Source organism: Hoplias malabaricus, chromosome 3 (assembly GCF_029633855.1).
Source record: "Hoplias malabaricus isolate fHopMal1 chromosome 3, fHopMal1.hap1, whole genome shotgun sequence".
NCBI classification, from domain to species: Eukaryota; Metazoa; Chordata; class Actinopteri; order Characiformes; family Erythrinidae; genus Hoplias; species Hoplias malabaricus.
In genome coordinates this window covers 45,660,475-45,679,811 of record NC_089802.1, presented here as the reverse complement: position 1 = coordinate 45,679,811, position 19,337 = coordinate 45,660,475, and the positions used below count along the sequence as shown (strand labels likewise).

The window sequence follows — 19,337 nt, the reverse complement described above, 5'->3', positions numbered from 1 at the left end:
CCCAAGCAGGTAATAAACACTTCCCTCTGGAACTGCTTTAAAATGTCACTGGTGTTTCATAGAAGGGTGCACCGTTGTGACCTAGCTCTAATTGTGTTTACCTCTTGGCTGCTCTTCTGCCCCGCCTTCATGTAGAAGATGAAAACTGTGTCGCAGGGTCGGCATGGCAACAAGTCCAAGTAGCTGATGTCATCAAAGAAGCCTGCCATAGCTGAGTCCAGGGCGATGAGGTGAGGAGGCAAACGGCTATTACCTGGTTCCTGGAAACCAAACATGCGCACACAAAAATGACTGTTATTCCACTGCTAAACCTGTCCTTAGTTTAGATTTTTCACCATTACATGTTCTTCTTTTTACCACTGTTCCCTATAACAGCACCTAGCAACTCAATCTGTCTGAAATATTTCACTTAGAGAAGCATAGCCAAAACCGAGATAAAACAAGGTGAACACAGAACATTACATTTTTTATTAAACAGTCAAAGGCCTTACTCTCCTTTATTTATTTTCCAGTCAAAAAAGCTCAATTTTACCATTTTTTTTACCCAGGAAATAAATATTTTTTAAATATTCTTGTCACAAATTTTGATTTTTAATCTTCAGTCTCAGAGCAGATGTCCACATTTGTGTAATTAACAGCAATGCCCTCAGCCATTCCTGTTTTCTTCATGTCTTTCTCTGTGATTGCTATCTGAACACGACACGTTCTTTCAGACCCACATCACAGAGGCTTCTCACGGCAGCTAAAGTATAGCTTGATTTTCTATCAAAGATAGTATTGTTCCTCTGATGCCGACTGTTGGGTGGTATGCCAAGCTTTGCACGTTTGTTAGAAGCCCTGGACTTCCTTCAAATTTTAAAATCCAAGTTTGGACCTTCAATATTTTATACTTCTTTTCGTTTGACTTACACCTTTCTGATTCTCATGGGCACAAAAATGTCTCCTCTAACCGTTCTAGAAAGGCAAAGAAAGCAGTAAAGGCAGGTGGGGTGTTTTTGACTTGTTTTTGTGAATGTTATGGAACACTACGCTTGTGCTGCCACTGAGAACAGCTAAAACTTACTAAAGATAAGATTAGAATGATGAAAGTGTAAATAATCAATGCAAATAAGACTAAAAATAAAGACTTAAATAATTAAGAATAGTATCTTTAGTAATGGGAGTTTGAGGGATATGCAGTGATACACAGGGCTGTCTTTTACTGACACCACAAAAAGAAAAGAAAATAAAAGTAAGTGGGGTGTGTGACCCATGCAACATACTGCACAGATTAAGTTTGTATATGCTCCATAAATGAGAGGATATGGTAACTGATGAATATGTATATGCATGGTATAAATGAGAGGTATATTGGTATATTTTATTACCTTGAGGGCCTCTAAAGACAGGAAACCAAAATGTGAGAGAAAGAGGCGTGCGGTCTGGAACTCCTGTGCTGGAGGGGGAGGTTTGCAGTCAGTCAGAGGGTCAGGGAAGGGTTTATTCCTCCATAACTCCTCTGTGTAGTGCTCCAAGGCTGTTTCATACTCTATCTGCTTCACCATCACAGTGCGCAGCTTATCGTGCTGCTGCTCCAGCTGAAACACACACACACACACAAGGATTAGTTCTGTGAATGCATTCTTGAATGTCTTAATGTGTTTAATACACTAAGTGAGTAAGTGATTATCATGAGAGTACATACTTATTTATCTCTTACCTTCTCACTATCTTTCTAACATAAAACACAAACGTGAGCGAAAGCAATAAAAGGTTTAAAAACAAATGCTTTCTGTTAAGATTCTTTGAAACTAAAAGGCCCATCTCACATCACTGGAATAACAGGCACACTATGGTGGCTTTAATGATCAGCACTGTGACATTCACAAACACGAACGCTCAGACAAACACACACTCGACAGGCTGGTCCACTGTAAACCTCACCCACTTACCCACACCCACACACACCTTATGTGAGAGTGGTGAGTGATAGCATTCAGTCCCGTACACACACTTTAGTTTATCATGGCTGTTGGACAAAATAATCTCACATCTTCAAAAAAGTAACTTTCAGGAGAAGAAAACAACACTATTATGGAGTTTACCCTTGTGGATTTATTAGGTAATAATAAAAAATAAATGTTGTTTCGGCAAAATTATGCCAAATATATACAAACACAAAACAGAAGGTCTTATTCCAACAGCAATGATATATCCTCACTACACAGCACAAACTTTGTCTGCCCATCAAATATAGCCACCAGAATGGGACCAAACTTAATCTGGCCCAAACTGTGCTTCATAATTCTAATACTACACAAGATAAGATGTAAAATATCCTATGCCAATACATTAGAGCTTCACATAGAGCCGACCACACTCTCTTCCTACCTGCAGCCACCAACATTCCTGTTGAATCCTACACCTCAACACTAAGGTTGCTGTGGCCGTTTATGATCCAATCAGCAACCGGCTACCCTTAACAACTATGTTAGCCTAGCCCATGAGTACACAAACCACCCACTGTATCACTAGCTCTTCACAGGAGTCATCAGGCAAGCAACTCCTCTTGTTGGTGTTAAGCTGAATTAAACCCACAACACCTCCAGAAGGCTCAACGGTGAAGTCTGGCGTCCCAGACCCACCCCAATTCAAGCCAGCTTTACAGTCCTACCTTACCTTTTACCATCAACAACCGTAATTCCACACTGGCCTCCCTGGTGACAAAGGCCTTACCTAGCCCCACTGGCACCGTTAATGCATGCTCAGTGCCATCAGTTCCATGTGAACTTTACATGCTACATCACCACAAATCCCAATAGCACCTCTACAGTGCAATTCCCCAAGTAAAATAATTCTTATCTTATTTTAATTGCCAGATTACAAGATCCTACTAGTCTTCAGTCCCCACAGATAAGCAGTCAGGTAGAACATCAAACACCAGTGAGAGTGTAAAGTGTGCCTGCAAAGTGATGCTGATTTGTATCAGTGAACCACATCCACACACTTGTGTTCAAACTCACATCTTCATCCGAGTACTTCAAGGCTGTAGTATGAGACATGCAGGCTTCCTGTCATACAAAATGTATAAATATCCCAACACATTCCAGTCCTATTTAATCTATGTTTCAATTGATATGTTTAATAATAATTCATATTTAATAAAGAGCTTAATTCAAAAAGCTCAGAAAGGCCATTTATTCAACAGTGATTAATTTGCAGAGAGAACCCTTACCTCTTTATCTACTATGTCATGCAGGTCTGGAATGCTTAAGTCAGCTTTCACAAACGGAATCTTGTCCACTTCCTCCGGGAACGGCCGGTGCTTCACATTAAACCGAATCCCCACATCATTTTTGGGAGTTGGGCGACTCTCTGAAACAAACACCTGCTGTGGGAGAGACATACACTGTGGGAAACCAATCGACAGTTCATCTCATTTGTTTTAATATTATATTAATAACAACATCTAGGGGAGGGGGAAAAAATAAATAAATAAATAAAACGGTATTTCCACCACAAAAATAATAAATAGTAAATGTCCAAATAATGAAATCAACTGGATGAATTTTATATTGGAATGTGAGCTTGAGACTGCACAGTCCTCTTTTTAATATTTGATTTAGGACAAGTGTCAAGCTGGATGCAAGATTTTCATATTAAAAACACTCAATTTTTCAAACCTGGTTTTCAGGCAATAATCTAGATCTGTACAAACTTTAATTTTTAATATCTATATACATTAGAATACTTACAAGATCCTGTGTTTAATGATTACTGAAATACACTACCATTCAAATGTTTTAGAACACTTGTAAATTTTCCTATTTTCCAAAGGAAAACACATTTCTATGCAATTCACAAACAATTTATGCATTTCATTTTTTAAAATTATCTAATACATTAAAATTAAGACATATTTTTGTAAAGAGGCCTATTTTGCATATAGTCCTATAATCAACAATTCTTAATCCTGGTATGGCTGCCAGTTTATGTTAAGAATGTTATTAGGCTAATTTATTTGTTAGGAAACCCTTTTCCTTTTTGATGCACTTAAAAACAGTATATTAATAAGGGAACATAAAAGGGAGCATGATATTCTAGGTTAGTTTAGTGTCTGAAGCATCAGCAGTTGTTGGCTTGTTAACAGGCTCAGAATGGCCAGAAAGAAACAACTTTCTTTAGAGACCTGTCAGTCTATTGTTGTGTTAAGAAAGGAATGCTATTCAGTGAGATACTGCAAAGAAACTGAAAATATCAGACCATGCTGCTAACTACTCCCTTCAGAGAGTAGCACAAACTGGCTCTAATAAGGACAGAAAAAGGAGTGGGAGGCCCTGATGCACAACTGTGCAAGAAGATAAACACCTTTAAGTGTGCAGTTTGAGACAAAGATGCCTCACTGGATGTCAACTGACAACTTCACTAAATGGAACCCGTCACCACCAGTGTAAGCATCAACAGTGAAGAGGTGACTTCAGGATGCTGTACTTCATGGCAGAATTGCCAAGAAAAAGCCATTCCTCAGACTGGCCGATAAAAAAACAAGACTACAATGGACCTGAGAGAAAAGACGCTGGAAGATTGAAAGAAGGTTTTGTTTAGAGATGACTCCAAGTGAAGGCAGCATGATGGTCTGGGGATGCTTTGGAGCTGGTAAAATAGGATTTTATATATATATATATATATATATATATATATATATAAATAAAATTAAGGGAGGCTACCACAGGATTTTCAAAGCCATGCCACAATCTGTGGACAGTGCTTGATTGGGGCCAGTTTCATCCTACAACAGGATAATGACCACAAAACACACCTCCAAACCCTATTGAGATGCTGTGGGAGCAGCTTGACCATCTGGTATGGAGGAAGACTGCATCAAGTCAATCCATATTGTGGAAGATGTTCCAGGAAGAATGGGGTGAAATCGCATCAGATTACCTCGAAAAACTGACAGCTAGAACGCCTAGGGTCAACCAGGCTATGATTTATTTTATTTATTTATGTAACGTTACACTTATATAGTGCTTTCTAGAAACGCAAGGACGCTTTACAATCAACACAACATTCAAACCACACACACACTAATTGCAGCAAAATGTGGCTTTTGTGATAAAGGCAATAATTTAAGTACACAGTCATCTTTTCCTTTAAATTCAATATTTCTTACTCTGACAATGTCTGCATGTCCTATTTGTTTGATACATTTCCTAAAACAAGAACATTTCACAGTGTTCTAAAACCTTTGAACAATAGTGTATGTGTTTTTACATCAGATGTTTATTGACACGTCCTCTTACATTCTTGTTGGCTTGTACTGGCATATCCATGCTGTGATTGGTTGCTAGGGGTGTATCTCACCTTCTGATTGGCCCTGGCTCCTCGAGGCTGATGGAAGAGCTGCATAGTCCAGGCATGACGACCACACATACCACGAATCAACATTGTGACAGATGGACAGGGGTCTGAGGACACACACACACACGATAAGATATGATGCAAACACGAACCCTTTAACGTGCACTGCATATGTAAAAAGCATGGTATATTAAGGCATGCATCCATATCAATATATTTACATTACTGAATTATATATAAACACCTGATGCGTATGATAACGGTACTATGGACACGTTATTTCAACGTAGAACAGTTTAACATGCTTCACTCACTCTGCTCGTTGCCGAGGGGCTGCTCCAGCATGGCCAGGATGACTGAATTATCCAGGACATAATATCTGAAGTTTCTGTGAGAGGTGGATGTCAATCTGGAGTATTTAATTAGTGTGTCCTCATTCAGCAGACTACAGGGGGAGGCAGGGCCACTTGGAGTCGGAAAAGCCCCCAGCACCTGCATTATACTGGAACACAATGAACAGAGGTGTGGTGGACATGCCAGACGAATATGAGTTCAGTCAGTTATTACCCTGCATTATTAGTTCAGTTTGCAGGTGATTCTTTCTTTGCTCTCTAGCTCTTTCAAACAGCATATGTGCTCTGAAGCAGCTGTACATAAAATATAGATCTTGATGTGTCCCATGTCTAGCGTCAGCTACAGTAGAATTACCCCAACCCAACATCGGCGCAGCGGTAATGCTTTCTCTGGAGTCATCACATTTCAATTACCACTTTCAATGAGTTGGAGAGTTTGTTCCAAAACTAATCGTCCTTTACTGTTATTTGCTTCTATGACTAATGCAGTCAACTCTGCGCACAGATGTAGAAGCTGTTACTGATGCAAATGGAGGACAAACTATCTATTAATAACCTTCATTATAGGAGAGATATTCAATGAGCTGACTTCACAAACCTTTGGCTATATAGATTAAATCTCACAACACAACTTCACAAACTCACCATGACAACGTGGCTTCAGCTGCATCTTTGACCCTCATTGAGGCAGGGTTATGCTCTTTGTCACCTTTATATCTCACTTCCTGTTCACCAGTCTTTGACTTGCTACCCGAGATGCCCAGTTCCACGATCTCTAATACTTCTATAAGGCAGTCCTATAACACACAGATACATTATGCAGTTAACCATGATACTATGAGAGAGTAGACTATTAAGCACTGCTCATCAAAAGAACAATAATTATGATAACAGACTCATACCCAACTAAGTTAGAAGATATACACAATCTATTTGACCCTTCATATGGAGGTACTGGTTTGGATGTTGATGAGCTACGTTATTTATATTAAGGATGTGCTGCAGTACATTACTGCTGTAATGGTCCCTACTCCAATGGCCTTAACAAGATTATCTGGATGCTCATACCTTCTCATTGAGCATGTCAGGATGCTCTGTTAGCCACACACACAGGCACTGGAAAGCAGCTACGATCATGGAGTGCAGGTCTCTGGAGTGGAGGGGAGCTGGTCGACTGCACTGGTACACAATATAGACACAGACCGAACTGACCGCTCTTTTGCGATCCGCTGACTCCACACTTGCCTTTACCTAATAACCAGGACACAATATATGGAAATAACATTCTCATATTTTCATTCAGGACAAACTGCATTGTGATCGATACTGTGATGGCTTTTAAGCACATTCTGTCTTCTGTGCATATCTGAAAATTCAGCAAAATATATTTAAATGCAATAATACTCTTAAAAGTAATCTATAGTTGTAAAGATATATTGTGATATTAATAGTTTAAATCATGACCTTGCATTCCCCTGCAGATTCTGGCCTTAAATGTATTGTATTCATGGTAATCTTGCTAATTTATACTGAAATGCCAGGGTATTATAAAACAAAAATGTACCTTGGCGAGTCCCGCGAGAAGTTCGAGAGCAGCGAGCGAGATGCTCATGTCAGGCCTCCACTGTGAGTTTAGTCTCTGAGTGACCAGATGGATGCTGCGGATCAGCAGGCCAGCCGCCGTGTCTGTGTGGAGAGCTGGGATATGACACACAGCACGCCACAGAGAGCGGGTTAGTCGCACACACACACGCCACGCCAAGCCAAGCACAGACACACAGCCAGCAGCCACATAATGTCATACACACAAGCACACGTATGCTCACGCACACATGCAGGTGTTCTAATAAGTGAAATATGCTGCTCTACATCGGTCTTGCAAATAATCAACAGTCAAATAAATAACAAATTGGCATTGTTCTATTTTACAAAAAAAAAAAAAACACTCAAACTATAAACTCAGTCTAAAAAAACCTGGACTGAAGCAAGCAATTTACAAGAGACTAGCGTTTTTAATAGCATTCTATACATGCACACAAAGCACCTCAGTTCAATTACATAGAACTTTCCCACTGTTTTAAAACAGTCTGTATTGTATTTTCAAACTACAAACTGGATTCCAAAAAAGTTGGGCCACTAAACATATTGTGAATAAAAACTGAATGCAATGATGTGGAGATGGCAAATATTGATAATTGATAATGAATATTATATTCGTAATAGAACATAGATGACAGATCAAAAGTTTAATCTGAGTAAATGTAACATTTTAAAGGAAAAATATGTTGATTCAAAATTTCACAGTGTCAACAAATCCCAAAAACGTTGGGACAACTAGCAATAAGTGGCTGGAAAAAGGAAATTGAGCATATAACGAACAGCTGGAAGACCAATTAACACAAATTAGGTCAATTGACAACATGATTGGGAATAAAAAGAGCTTCTCAGAGTGTCAATGTCTCTCTGAAGCCAAGATGGTAAGAGGATCACCAATTCCACCATTGTTGCGCAGAAAGATAGTGCAGCAATACCAGAATGGTGTTACCCAGCATAAAATAGCTTGTTAAGACTTTTAAGTTATCATCATCAACCGTGCATAACATCATCAAAAGATTCAGAGAATCTGGAACAATTGCTGTACATAAGGGTCAAGGCCGTAAAACTCTACTGGATGCTCGTGATCTTCGGGCCCTTAAACGTCACTGCACCTCAAAGAGGAATGCCACTGTCAAGAAAATAACAGAATGGGCTCAGGATTGTTTCCAGAAAGCATGGTCAGTGAAAACAATCCACTGTGACATCCGCCGTTGCCAGCAGAACTCTACAGTGCAAAGAGGAAGCCATTTCTAAAGAAGCTCCACAAGCTCAGACGTTTGCACTGGGCCAGGGGTCTTTTAAAATGGAGTGTGGCAAAATGGAAGACTGTTCTGTGGTCAGATGAGTCACGTTTTGAAGTTCTTTATGGAACACTGGGACGCCATGTCATCCGGACCAGAGAGGACAAGGATAACCCAAGTTGTTATCAACACTCCGTTCAGAAGCCTGCATCACTGATGGTATGGGGTTGCATGAGTGCTTGTGGCATGGCCAGCTTGCATGTCTGGAAAGGCACCATTAATGCAGAGAACTATGTTCAGGTTCTAGAACAACATATGCTCCCATCTAGATGTCATCTCTTTCAGGGAAGACCCTGCATTTTTCAACAAGAGCACATTCTGCAGCAATCACAACATCATGGCTACGTAGGAGAAGGATCCGGGTACTGAAATGGCCAGCCTGCAGTCCAGATCTTTCATCTATAGAGAACATTTGGAACATTTGGAACAAGTTGTTATCAACGCTCCGTTCAGAAGCCTGCATCACTGATGGTATGGGGTTGCATGAGTGCTTGTGGCATGGCCAGCTTGCATGTCTGGAAAGGCACCATTAATGCAGAGAACTATGTTCAGGTTCTAGAACAACATATGCTCCCATCTAGATGTCATCTCTTTCAGGGAAGACCCTGCATTTTTCAACAAGAGCACATTCTGCAGCAATCACAACATCATGGCTACGTAGGAGAAGGATCCGGGTACTGAAATGGCCAGCCTGCAGTCCAGATCTTTCATCTATAGAGAACATTTGGAACATCATAAAGAGGAAGGTGCGACAAAGAAAGCCCAAGACGATAGAACAGTTAGAGGCCTGTATTCGACATGAATGGGAGAGCATTCCTATTTCTAAACCTGAGAAACTGGTCTCCTCTGTCCCCAGACGTCTGTGGAGTGTTGTAAGAAGAAGGGGGGATGCCACACACTGGTAAAAAATGGCCTTGTCCCAACTTTTTTGGGATATGTTGACGCCATGAAAATTTGAAACATATTTTTCCCTTAAAATTATACATTCTCTCAGTTTAAACTTTTGATCTGTGATTTGTGTTCTATTCTGAATATAATATTAGATGTTGGCACCTCCACATCATTGCATTTAGTTTTTATTCACAATTTGTTTAGTGTCCCAACTTTTTTGGAATCCGGTTTGTACATACTCTTATCATCCAATCTGGAAAAAAAACGTTTGCCATGAGTGGGGCTGGACGATAATTCAATATCAATATATATCGCAATATTAAATGTTTCAATAACAATTATATGAATTTTAAACACATATTAAATATTTCAATATACATTATTTTCAGCATCTGTCACTGACCAAAGGCCATTACAGGGCACTGTTGTCAGTTCAGCACTCAATTTTAAATGTAGGTTTCAAATATTAATATTGACAAAGACAAGAGGTTTATGTTTGATGGTGATGTCATGTTTTGTTCCTACAAGTTTTTCAGTGGATTTTATGTTGTTCATATCCATATCGAAATTATATCGTACTGACCAAAATTAAGAAATATATCGTAATATAAATTTTGGCCATATCGTCCAGCCCTAGTCATGAGGTGTGCCTTTTCGTTTCTAAGCGAAAAATGAACACTTGTCCAAATCTATAAACTGTTTGGTCAATATTGCCCTGGACTTTATGCTTATGACAGCTGTGCCTTTCCATTTACATTTCTTAGCGTAGTGAGACAGTCAGTCTTAGATTCCCATCGGACTATTGATGCACATGCAAACAGTTACAGCAGCAGTTTGTCTGAGAAACTGAAATTTTGGTTCACAGGCTAGATCATCTACTACACACATATTCAGAAAGAGGCATTCAAAACAATCAGCAAGAAATATTTTTTAGACAATGCCAAGCCTATAAAGACACCATGCCTTACAGACAATAAGCAACGCACAGTATATGTTTGGACAATTCAAACAAACATGTTTGAAACATTTAAGTCGATTTAAAACAGTCCATGCATTACAAGAGACAGTTCTAGTTATCTCTGAAAAAAATATATATAGATGCAAATGCAGCGGACAACAAGCAGCTGAATTTGACTTTACTGTACAATCTATGACCATTATCTTTACATGTTCTAGAATTTACCATAGTCTCTCAGCAGTGCCTGGGCGGGTCTCTCGCTGTCTGGAGTGGTGGCCTCTGAGCTGCCTGCACTTGCATTGCTGATTCCACTGTTATTGCGACTATGGCTCTTAGCCAAGGGATGACTTCCATCCACACTTCCCTACACATGGTAAGAAGACAGAAGTCAGCATTGCAGTAAATAAACAAACTAAATAAAATGGCATGAATGCAGATATTTTTCTGTCTTAATTCTGCTGTAGATAACACACTGTATTACAGAATACACATCTGTTTATACATATGTTCAACTAAAATATAAAAGCTTTGGACTTTACCAGGAAAATTCTAGGAACATTTTCCTATGACTGTATTTCTCACTGACTAGGACTCGGGGATCATATCATATATCATGTTATATTATATAGGATCAACTTATAAGAATGGTGAACTTACTACTTCTGCTTGGGCACCTATAGACTCCAAAAGTGCTGAATCCTGAACAATATTCAACATTGCAGCTGTGGAAAGAAAACAACATTTTCAAAACTGACATAGTGCTAAAGTAACATTAAACACATTTAGATTAACCTATTAATATATATTTTTTTTTATTATATATATATATATATATATATATATATATATATATATATATATATATATATATATATATATAAAATCTTTTTTTTTTTCCCCAAAACTTGTACAAAAAAGTACATGAACAATAAGTAGTAAAATAAGGTACAGAGGAAACAAACCTAGTATCATCTGTGTGTTGATGGGGTCTGTCTCTGTCTGCAGGGCACCGATCAAGATATTGACAAGTCGAAGCTTCAGTGAGAGGAAGGTTACTGCTTTATCGTGAAGCGAGTTGTCATCATTGCTGAATTTACCTTCTAAGAGAACCTGAATACAAGATTAGAAATTCAATTACATTAGTCACCTAAGTCAGCAGCAGGGTTTGACGAAAATGAAAATGTTCTATTATGATATTAGAATCAAAATAATGGATTACTTTTCTTAAAACATATGTTAACGGTTCATAATTACTATATTGTATACCACAAACCTTTGGTTAAACCTGTCAGTCATGAAGGGCCTTCTATCAGCAACATTTAATGTCATACCTCAGATTTGACGTTGCCGAAGTGGTGTGGCAGAGGCAGCATGGACAGCAAAATGTTAATGGAAGCTCTTCTCAGTTCAGTGGGGTTCACATACGACTTAAATTTGGTCAATTCACTGAAAGACATGAAGAATCATTAAAACTTCCAAAACAATTTGGATCCACATCATGGAGCTTCAATAAATTGTGGGTGGTATAACAATTACACATTTTCTGAAATTTCTAGTCACTATGGTCACTCTAGTCTAAGACTTGCCATAAGCACATTTTAAAATCCTGGCCTGAAGGTGTTAGGATATAAAAAAACTTGGGTTTTGTGAAACCTCAAACATCAATCTAAAAAACCGACAGACACTGTTCCTTTGGAAGCTATTTTATATAATTCTGCATGCTTACCGATCAGGTAGAATAATTTCCAGTGCAGATATAAAGTATGGAACCACTACATTAATTCCTTTTAGATCAGAGCAGAACAGAGCTGAGGAGTTCAGGATAATGCTGGCTAAAACTGGCCTGCATATGAAGTCAGAAATCTGAAGACCCTGGATGAGGACCATGTAGAACCTGAGAAGAAAAAAAGAACAGATATCACATGGAGGAAAAAAAAAAAAAAAAAGTACAGCTTAACTGAGTTTAAGAACAATACCTTTTCTGGATCTTTTTAGAATGTCTCAACCATATGTTTTGTCTTAAACAATCAAAGCAATATTGCTTTATTTGATTATACAGCAAAAAGTGACTTGATTCCTCTTCCAAACTTACTAGGAACCAAATATATTAAACACAAAACTGCAGGCTGAAGAGCAGACAACAATAAACTCATGATGGTCTCATGCTACCAGTGTAACTTTCATCAGAGTATAATGTACATCTGATGATTGAAAACATGCTGACACATTGTTCCTGCGTGCTGTTTGATACTCACAGTTACTGAACTTGAATGGCAGGCTCTGAACTGTTGCATCACCTGTGTGCATTAACTGTTATGTTTTCAAAACACTGTCTTTTATAAGCATCACGAATACTGGAATAGTAAATTTAGAACAAAACCTTGTATTTCCACTTTTCCCCAGCAATTAGGGGGACAAGCTAATGTTTTCACTTGATTAAAATTTAATGGAGAACAGACCAAAAAATATATCACACACACACATATATATATATATATATATTCAACTTCTTTGAAAGAGTATTATTTAACCTGTTTAACCTGACTCTTCATTACCTGGACAGGTAGACAGGTAGAATTTCTTCTCCTGTTTTTTTGCTGCAGAAGATTCTGCATAGAGTTCCACAGGCCTCTGCTCGACCAGACTCATAATTGTCCGGAAACTCATTGGCATCAAACATGGGATTCGACACCATGGTGTCAGTAGATAACTGGGAGCCTTTTCTCCTCAACTCAACTCCAGCCTGAGTTGCAAGGGCTGAAAAAATGAGAAAGAGAGAGAAAGAAGAACAGGAAAGGAGCAAATTCTAAGTGACAGTTTTATACTCTTGGTAAAAATGGTCTTAACAGGGATAACAGACAAAGAGATCCACAGACCAAATAGTCTTTAGTGATTATGGTGTATCTAATTTGGGATATTTCACTCTAATTTTAATATACTGCTTAAAATTTAGAATGTTTCATCAAGAGTAACTGTTCTTTATCTTACAGACCATTCCTCTTTTCATTATGATTCCTGTCCTGGTCATTCAGTTGCTCAGAGCATACGATTTGGCCATGTTTCATCATCATCTCTGTAAGACAGTAACCTCTATTAAATATGTATCTGATGTTGGAGCTACACCTGTAACATCTTGACAACACCCCTGCCAATGTATCCTTTTGTATAAAAATAAAAAAACTTTTAGTTAAAAAAACATAAATGATAAAGATCCTGCATCTCGAAGAACAGGGACTTTTTTGGGGAAAAAATAAATACAAAATAAAAAAATACACAAAAAAAAATTAAAAAATGAGAAAGCTCTCCTGGTCAGCCTCCCTGTTAGCAAACCCATCAGGTTGGAGTTTGAGACAAATTTGAAAAAAGACAAACTGTTGGTCAGCATCTATATACAACACAATAAAAAGGCACAATATGGCAGAAACAAATTGCACAAACATCCACAACATGCAAAATATCCATACAAAACTTAAAACAAACATAAGAAAAAGGAATCAAATGAAAAATCAAAGAGAAGCTACTAAAGTAAAACACCAGGCGAAACTGAGGACAACGCTGGTTGTTGTGTTTCTTTGGAGAAGATCGGTTAGTAGAGGTCCTTTAGGTGGATGATATGGGCAGGAACTGGTTGTATGATGGTAGGTTAAGTTGCATCCAAAAATGATCAATCACAACAAACATTCTCAACCCTTTGCTGATGGTTTTAACCTACTGATCATTATCTTACTGGGGGGAATTCAGAATATTTGTTGCATTTGAGCCAATGACATTTGGGCAGCAGTCAATATAGTCCCCGGACCCCTAATACCAGAACCAAGCAGTGTATGGTCAAATCTCTTGCCCCAAGAAAACAATACTGTGACAACAAAACAAGTGACGGTGTCAAAGCAAAAGATAAATAAAACGAAAGGAAAATTAACCAAATAATTGCAACTGGTAAAGCTTGTGTTCCTACTTACAAGATTTATAAGAAAGAAGAATTTGGAAAAATGTTGCTGCAAGATAACAGAGATAAAATGGAAACAAATCAAAGAACAGCAGGAATAGAGATCCAGAAACTATGAAGAATGTCAGAACGGTTCTTTGTTTTGTTTTTGTGTCTTTATATACTTTGATATTTTGAAGACAAAAGCTAGGAAGCAAATGCAGTGGCTTTAACAAGGTACTGAGATTGGGTTATTCATCATGCATGAATAGAAATGGAACGAGAAAAGAAAAAAGCAAACATAAAATGGACAAATCAGCCTATCTAAAACTACCCAGATTTCAGAACAACCTCAATGGTTTGACATTCAGCTCAGAATACGGTTTCAATTTCTGTAAATGTCAAAAGATGTTTATCAAGGCTCAGTTTGGTTTTCAAATCCCCTTAATTTACTGAATTATAAATGAAAATTCAGCTTCACTAAAGTACAATTTCACAAATTAACAGAGAAATGCTTAATGTAGTCCATAATCCTTGTTATGACATACACTATCCTGGTGGGAGATTACTGATTTAGCAGTACAAATAACAATAGTAAATAAAAATAATAATAATTATTAATCTATAACCATGAGAGCTATAATGCAGTAAAGTCTTTTCACACACAAGTATAATCTAACATTCAAAGTGCAAAATGGTGGCAAACATTCTATAACATAAAACAGCAAGTAAAAAAAAATAACCATGGCAGTTCTTCTGTGCTTAGAAAATGTCCTGATATTGCGCTACCATTTTAATCTTAAGAAAATGGAGTACAGAACACAAGTATAAAAGTTATATTAAAAATAATTGTAATACACACCCATCCATCGATGTATCTGACATTCTAAATTTTTCTTAGCAACTCAGTTTTTGTTTCTCAAAGATTAAAGAACTGCAACCTATGAGCTAATGTTTCTATTTTTCTACTCAATAACATTAACATATTTTAGCACGAGTACAGAGTGTATTCTGAGCTGATCAGTGCATTCTAACATTGCTTCATAACATTATAGCTAATCTCATGTCACGCCAAGCCCCAAAAGAGGTACAATCTTGCAGGTAGGAATAGCCTATTTTTAATATGAGAAAAAGAAGAATGAAAATAAAACACTAACCAGAAAAGGAAGAGAGATAAATGAGAAAAAGAAAATAACTAAACCAAGTTACAGCAATAAGATGTAATAAAGTATTAGAGGATCTAAGACCTGCAAACATCTTACCAGTCATACTACTTTCTCTGCTAAGGCCAGAATGGAGTTTGCAATGGACAAGTGCAGCATCGAACAACCACTGTCCAAACAGGTTCAACACACTGTTGACCTTTGGCCTGGTGGGAGCAGGTAAGGGTCTTGGCTCTGAGCTTGTCTGGTTTGGACTGGACAGGGGAGAAGAGGAGGGTTGATGCGACACTTTGGGTTGGCCAGTCTGTAAAATCAAGCAAAAAATAAATAAATAAATAAATAAATAAAATCTTACTCGCTTGAAGACACTGCCCCCTTGTGCATGTGTTCATGTTATAAACAACAATATACATGTCATTTCTTGGGGAAAAAAAATTATATATTTTGTTGTAAACTTGAAGCAAGTATAAGTATTCAAAGGCTCAAATTACTGTATACTGTATAACAGACCATAATCTCTCGATGAAGGGTCATACCGTTGTGGCTTTGCTGGTCGTCTTGGTGACTGCTGTGGGCTTGTGCCTGCGACTGTGAGGGGGCGTTGTGTTGGTGGTTGTTGGGGGCGGTGGCATGCTTAGTCTGTTAACAGGAGTGGGAGGAGCACTGTCTGACCGAGGTCTGGATATACCTGGTACATTAATATTTTAAAAGAAAAACAGACAAAATGAGACTGAATCAGATGTTTGGACAATGACCAAGATAAGCTTCAGTAAACCTGACAATTTCAAGCTGGCCTCTGGCACTGGTGTGACAGTGTTACTCGCGATGAGATAAACCTGTCACCACAGAGGCTACTTTAGACCAGACCCAACACATTCAGCCAATAATCACCACTTTAAATTGCCAACGTCTGGAACCAACAATTGCACACCATTTAAGCATGTCACATTAAGATGCAAACAAGACATCTAGGGTGCCACGGAGGAGCTGCAGAGCTACATTTGCCAAAATCAAACCCTGCGAGAAGAGGATTTATACTATACGGATCAAACAGCAGGCGGTTCCAAACTTGCCCATTCAGGTCTCAGCTACTAGAACTACAAAATATTCAGTTCGGATTGAATGCTTTATAACATGAGAATGTGCATAAGACAGAGACATGCATAGATAAATAAATAAAACAAACAAATAAATATTCACAATGCTGCATATTAAGTATTGATTGGGTGAGTACAGCAATTTGACATTGATTAAGTAATCCTTGTCTCCACAGAGAGTCAGTAAAAGTGCAAACAAATGACTGTTGTTGCACAATCCATCTGCACAAACACACCGACACAAGCCTGGAGACATCCATTATTTCTAAGACATTTCTAGGTCTGTGCATTTGTGTTCTATTCTCTACAGACATTCTATCAAATACCAAAACAAAGCATTCTTCTAACTCTGCTCCTGGAGTTCCAGTGTCCAGCACAGTTCCGTAAGGCTAAAAGTAAACCTACATAGACTTACTTAACTGCTTACTATGGCTGACTGTGCTGCTATGATTTTGCACATCACCAATTATTAAAAATAAAAATATGTCAGTGGTAAAATCTTAAAATGATTAAAAAAAAAAAAAAACATTGGATTTGCATTTAATATGAACTAGGACAATGTAAAATTACTCATTTTAATTTTCAGGTATATTTTCAATATCAGGCTGAAAATAATATTTTTCTCTTTATTGGTCTCTAATGTATCAACTGACACTGCAACATTCATCTGAGCACAATTACTCAAATACGCTCAGTTTTTCAGCAGAACAATCACCAAACTCTGCTAGACACCAGTCCTTCAGAAGTTGAATATTCCTTTTCTAAGGGTTCAAAGCCACGTAACGTTTGAGCGTTTCTCTGTTTTGTCATCATGCTTTCTCCATTACACTGGCCCCCATACCCAACACATCAAAGTTATGATACATTTAAGGTAAAGAAAATTACATTGATCTTGTGCTTTTCCTCATCACTTGCACATGCACCATTTTAACCACCCAATCAAACTCCAACCCAAGCAACATCCTGATCCAAGTAATGTTCCCATGATTTGTCAGGAGCACATTTAAAAGAAAATACCATAGGCTGGTAGCCTGTCACGAAAATTGTTCCTAGTTACAGCAACACCTGGGGATAAACAGGATTAAAAATGAAGACATATCAAAATAACTGGCAACACACTCACAATCACACTCGCAGCTCACCTTACAAAGCAGAAGAATTCACAAAGTAGGGATTAGAAACAAATTTGTTTAAGTTTTGTTTTATTACAATCCTCATTTGTGGAAAAGCTGGGATTTTTTAGAAAGCAGTAACAAGAATCTGTGATTTGTTCATTCTTTTGAATATTTATTTAACAGACAGAATTAGAAAGATTTCCAATTTTGTTACTGACCAGCTAAATTAGTTTTTGTTAATACAACAAAATTTCAAATTTGATGCCTGCAACACACCACAAAACTTTAATATCACATTTTTTTTAAATGACACTTTTTTGTTCATTTAGAAACTGAGGGTTTGGCAAGTGGAGTTTTTGCCCATTCTCACCGAATACAAGACTTCAGCTGCTCAACAGCCTGTGGTTAGAGCTGTCTAATTATTCTCTTCATGGTCCATCATACATTTTCAAAGAGACACAGAGATGGACTGTAGGCAAGCCTGTCAAGCCCTATGTCTATGAAGCCACTCTGTTGTAGCATGTGCAGAATTAGGTCTGGCATTGTCTTGCTGAAATAAAAATGGACTTCCTGGGAAAATGCCTTCATGTTCATGGCAGCATCTCTCTCTAAAATCCCAATATATGTATTTGAATAAATGGTACCTTTGTACATATGTTACTCACCCATGCCATGAGCACTGATGCCCTCCTCCCCATTACAATGAAGGCGGCTTTATCATCTTTCGCTTATAACACTCTGGATGTTCACTTTAATCTTAGGCATGGAGAACTCAACATCTGTTTTCCTGAAAACAAGCTGAAACATTAACTCAGCTGACCACAGCTCTCATTTCCGCGGTCTTTCAGACCACACAGTTATGTGTTACAGGCATCAAATTCAAATCTGTTTCTAATTATAAAATTCTATCACACTGGGCAGTGAAAACAATGAAGGTCATTTCTTTGCACATTTCTCAGTTAAATACATTCATTCATTCATTCATTCATTGTCTGTAAGCACTTATCCAGTTCAGTGTCGCGGTGGGTCCGGAGCCTACCCGGAATCACTGGATGCAAAGCAGGAATACACCCTGGAGGGGGCACCAGTCCTTCACAGGGCAACACACTCACACATTCACTCACACCTACGGACACTTTTGAGTCGCCAATCCACCTACCAATGTGTGTTTTTGGACTGTGGGAGGAAACCAGAGCTTTCTCCGTTAAATACATGTTCAAGGGAATTAAACAAATCACGGATTCTCGTTTTTATTGCGTTTTTTAAAAATGTGTAAACATTTCCCAGACATTGGGTTTTCTACATAGTGTATTTTTTTCTTCATTCAACTGAAGTGACTCCAGTTATTTCTGTTTATGTTTGTAATCCCTGGTATTTATGTGAGTAGAATTGCCAAGACTACAAGTCTATATTCATTGATGACCCTTCAACACAACCTACATACTACTCCACCCAAAAAAAGAATCAGGCATGAAGTGAGACTAACCCCGTACTAGGTTAGTCATTATTTGATTAGGTTGTTCAGGTTTAGTATACCTAGAGAGGGAAGTCTCTCTCGTATATAGCTCCTAGACACTGTTGTTCCTGAGAAAAAAAGA

At 38.1% G+C, this 19,337-nt stretch overlaps 1 protein-coding gene across 11 annotated transcripts in view; it reads right to left on the bottom strand.

Annotated features, from left to right (window-relative positions):
• ralgapb (Ral GTPase activating protein non-catalytic subunit beta) overlaps positions 1-19,337 on the bottom strand; it is a 35,220-nt gene that overhangs the window by 5,504 nt on the left and 10,379 nt on the right. The window contains exons 8-25 of one of the 11 annotated variants that reach the window (XM_066664211.1): positions 16,064-16,215; positions 15,627-15,831; positions 13,432-13,512; positions 12,995-13,196; positions 12,166-12,333; positions 11,771-11,885; positions 11,402-11,549; positions 11,097-11,161; positions 10,665-10,803; positions 7,258-7,391; positions 6,762-6,944; positions 6,339-6,490; positions 5,655-5,842; positions 5,344-5,447; positions 3,215-3,367; positions 3,003-3,050; positions 1,368-1,577; positions 102-260 (exon numbers count right to left, since the gene is read on the bottom strand). In XM_066664211.1, coding sequence (XP_066520308.1) covers positions 102-260; positions 1,368-1,577; positions 3,003-3,050; positions 3,215-3,367; positions 5,344-5,447; positions 5,655-5,842; positions 6,339-6,490; positions 6,762-6,944; positions 7,258-7,391; positions 10,665-10,803; positions 11,097-11,161; positions 11,402-11,549; positions 11,771-11,885; positions 12,166-12,333; positions 12,995-13,196; positions 13,432-13,512; positions 15,627-15,831; positions 16,064-16,215 — 2,606 coding nt within the window. Of the gene's footprint in view, positions 1-101; positions 261-1,367; positions 1,578-3,002; positions 3,051-3,214; positions 3,371-5,343; positions 5,448-5,654; positions 5,843-6,338; positions 6,491-6,761; positions 6,945-7,257; positions 7,392-10,664; positions 10,804-11,096; positions 11,162-11,401; positions 11,550-11,770; positions 11,886-12,165; positions 12,334-12,994; positions 13,197-13,431; positions 13,513-14,398; positions 14,435-15,626; positions 15,832-16,063; positions 16,216-19,337 lie in introns of all 11 variants that reach the window. The other 10 variants (XM_066664212.1, XM_066664210.1, XM_066664216.1 and 7 more) reach the window with 10 other exon arrangements.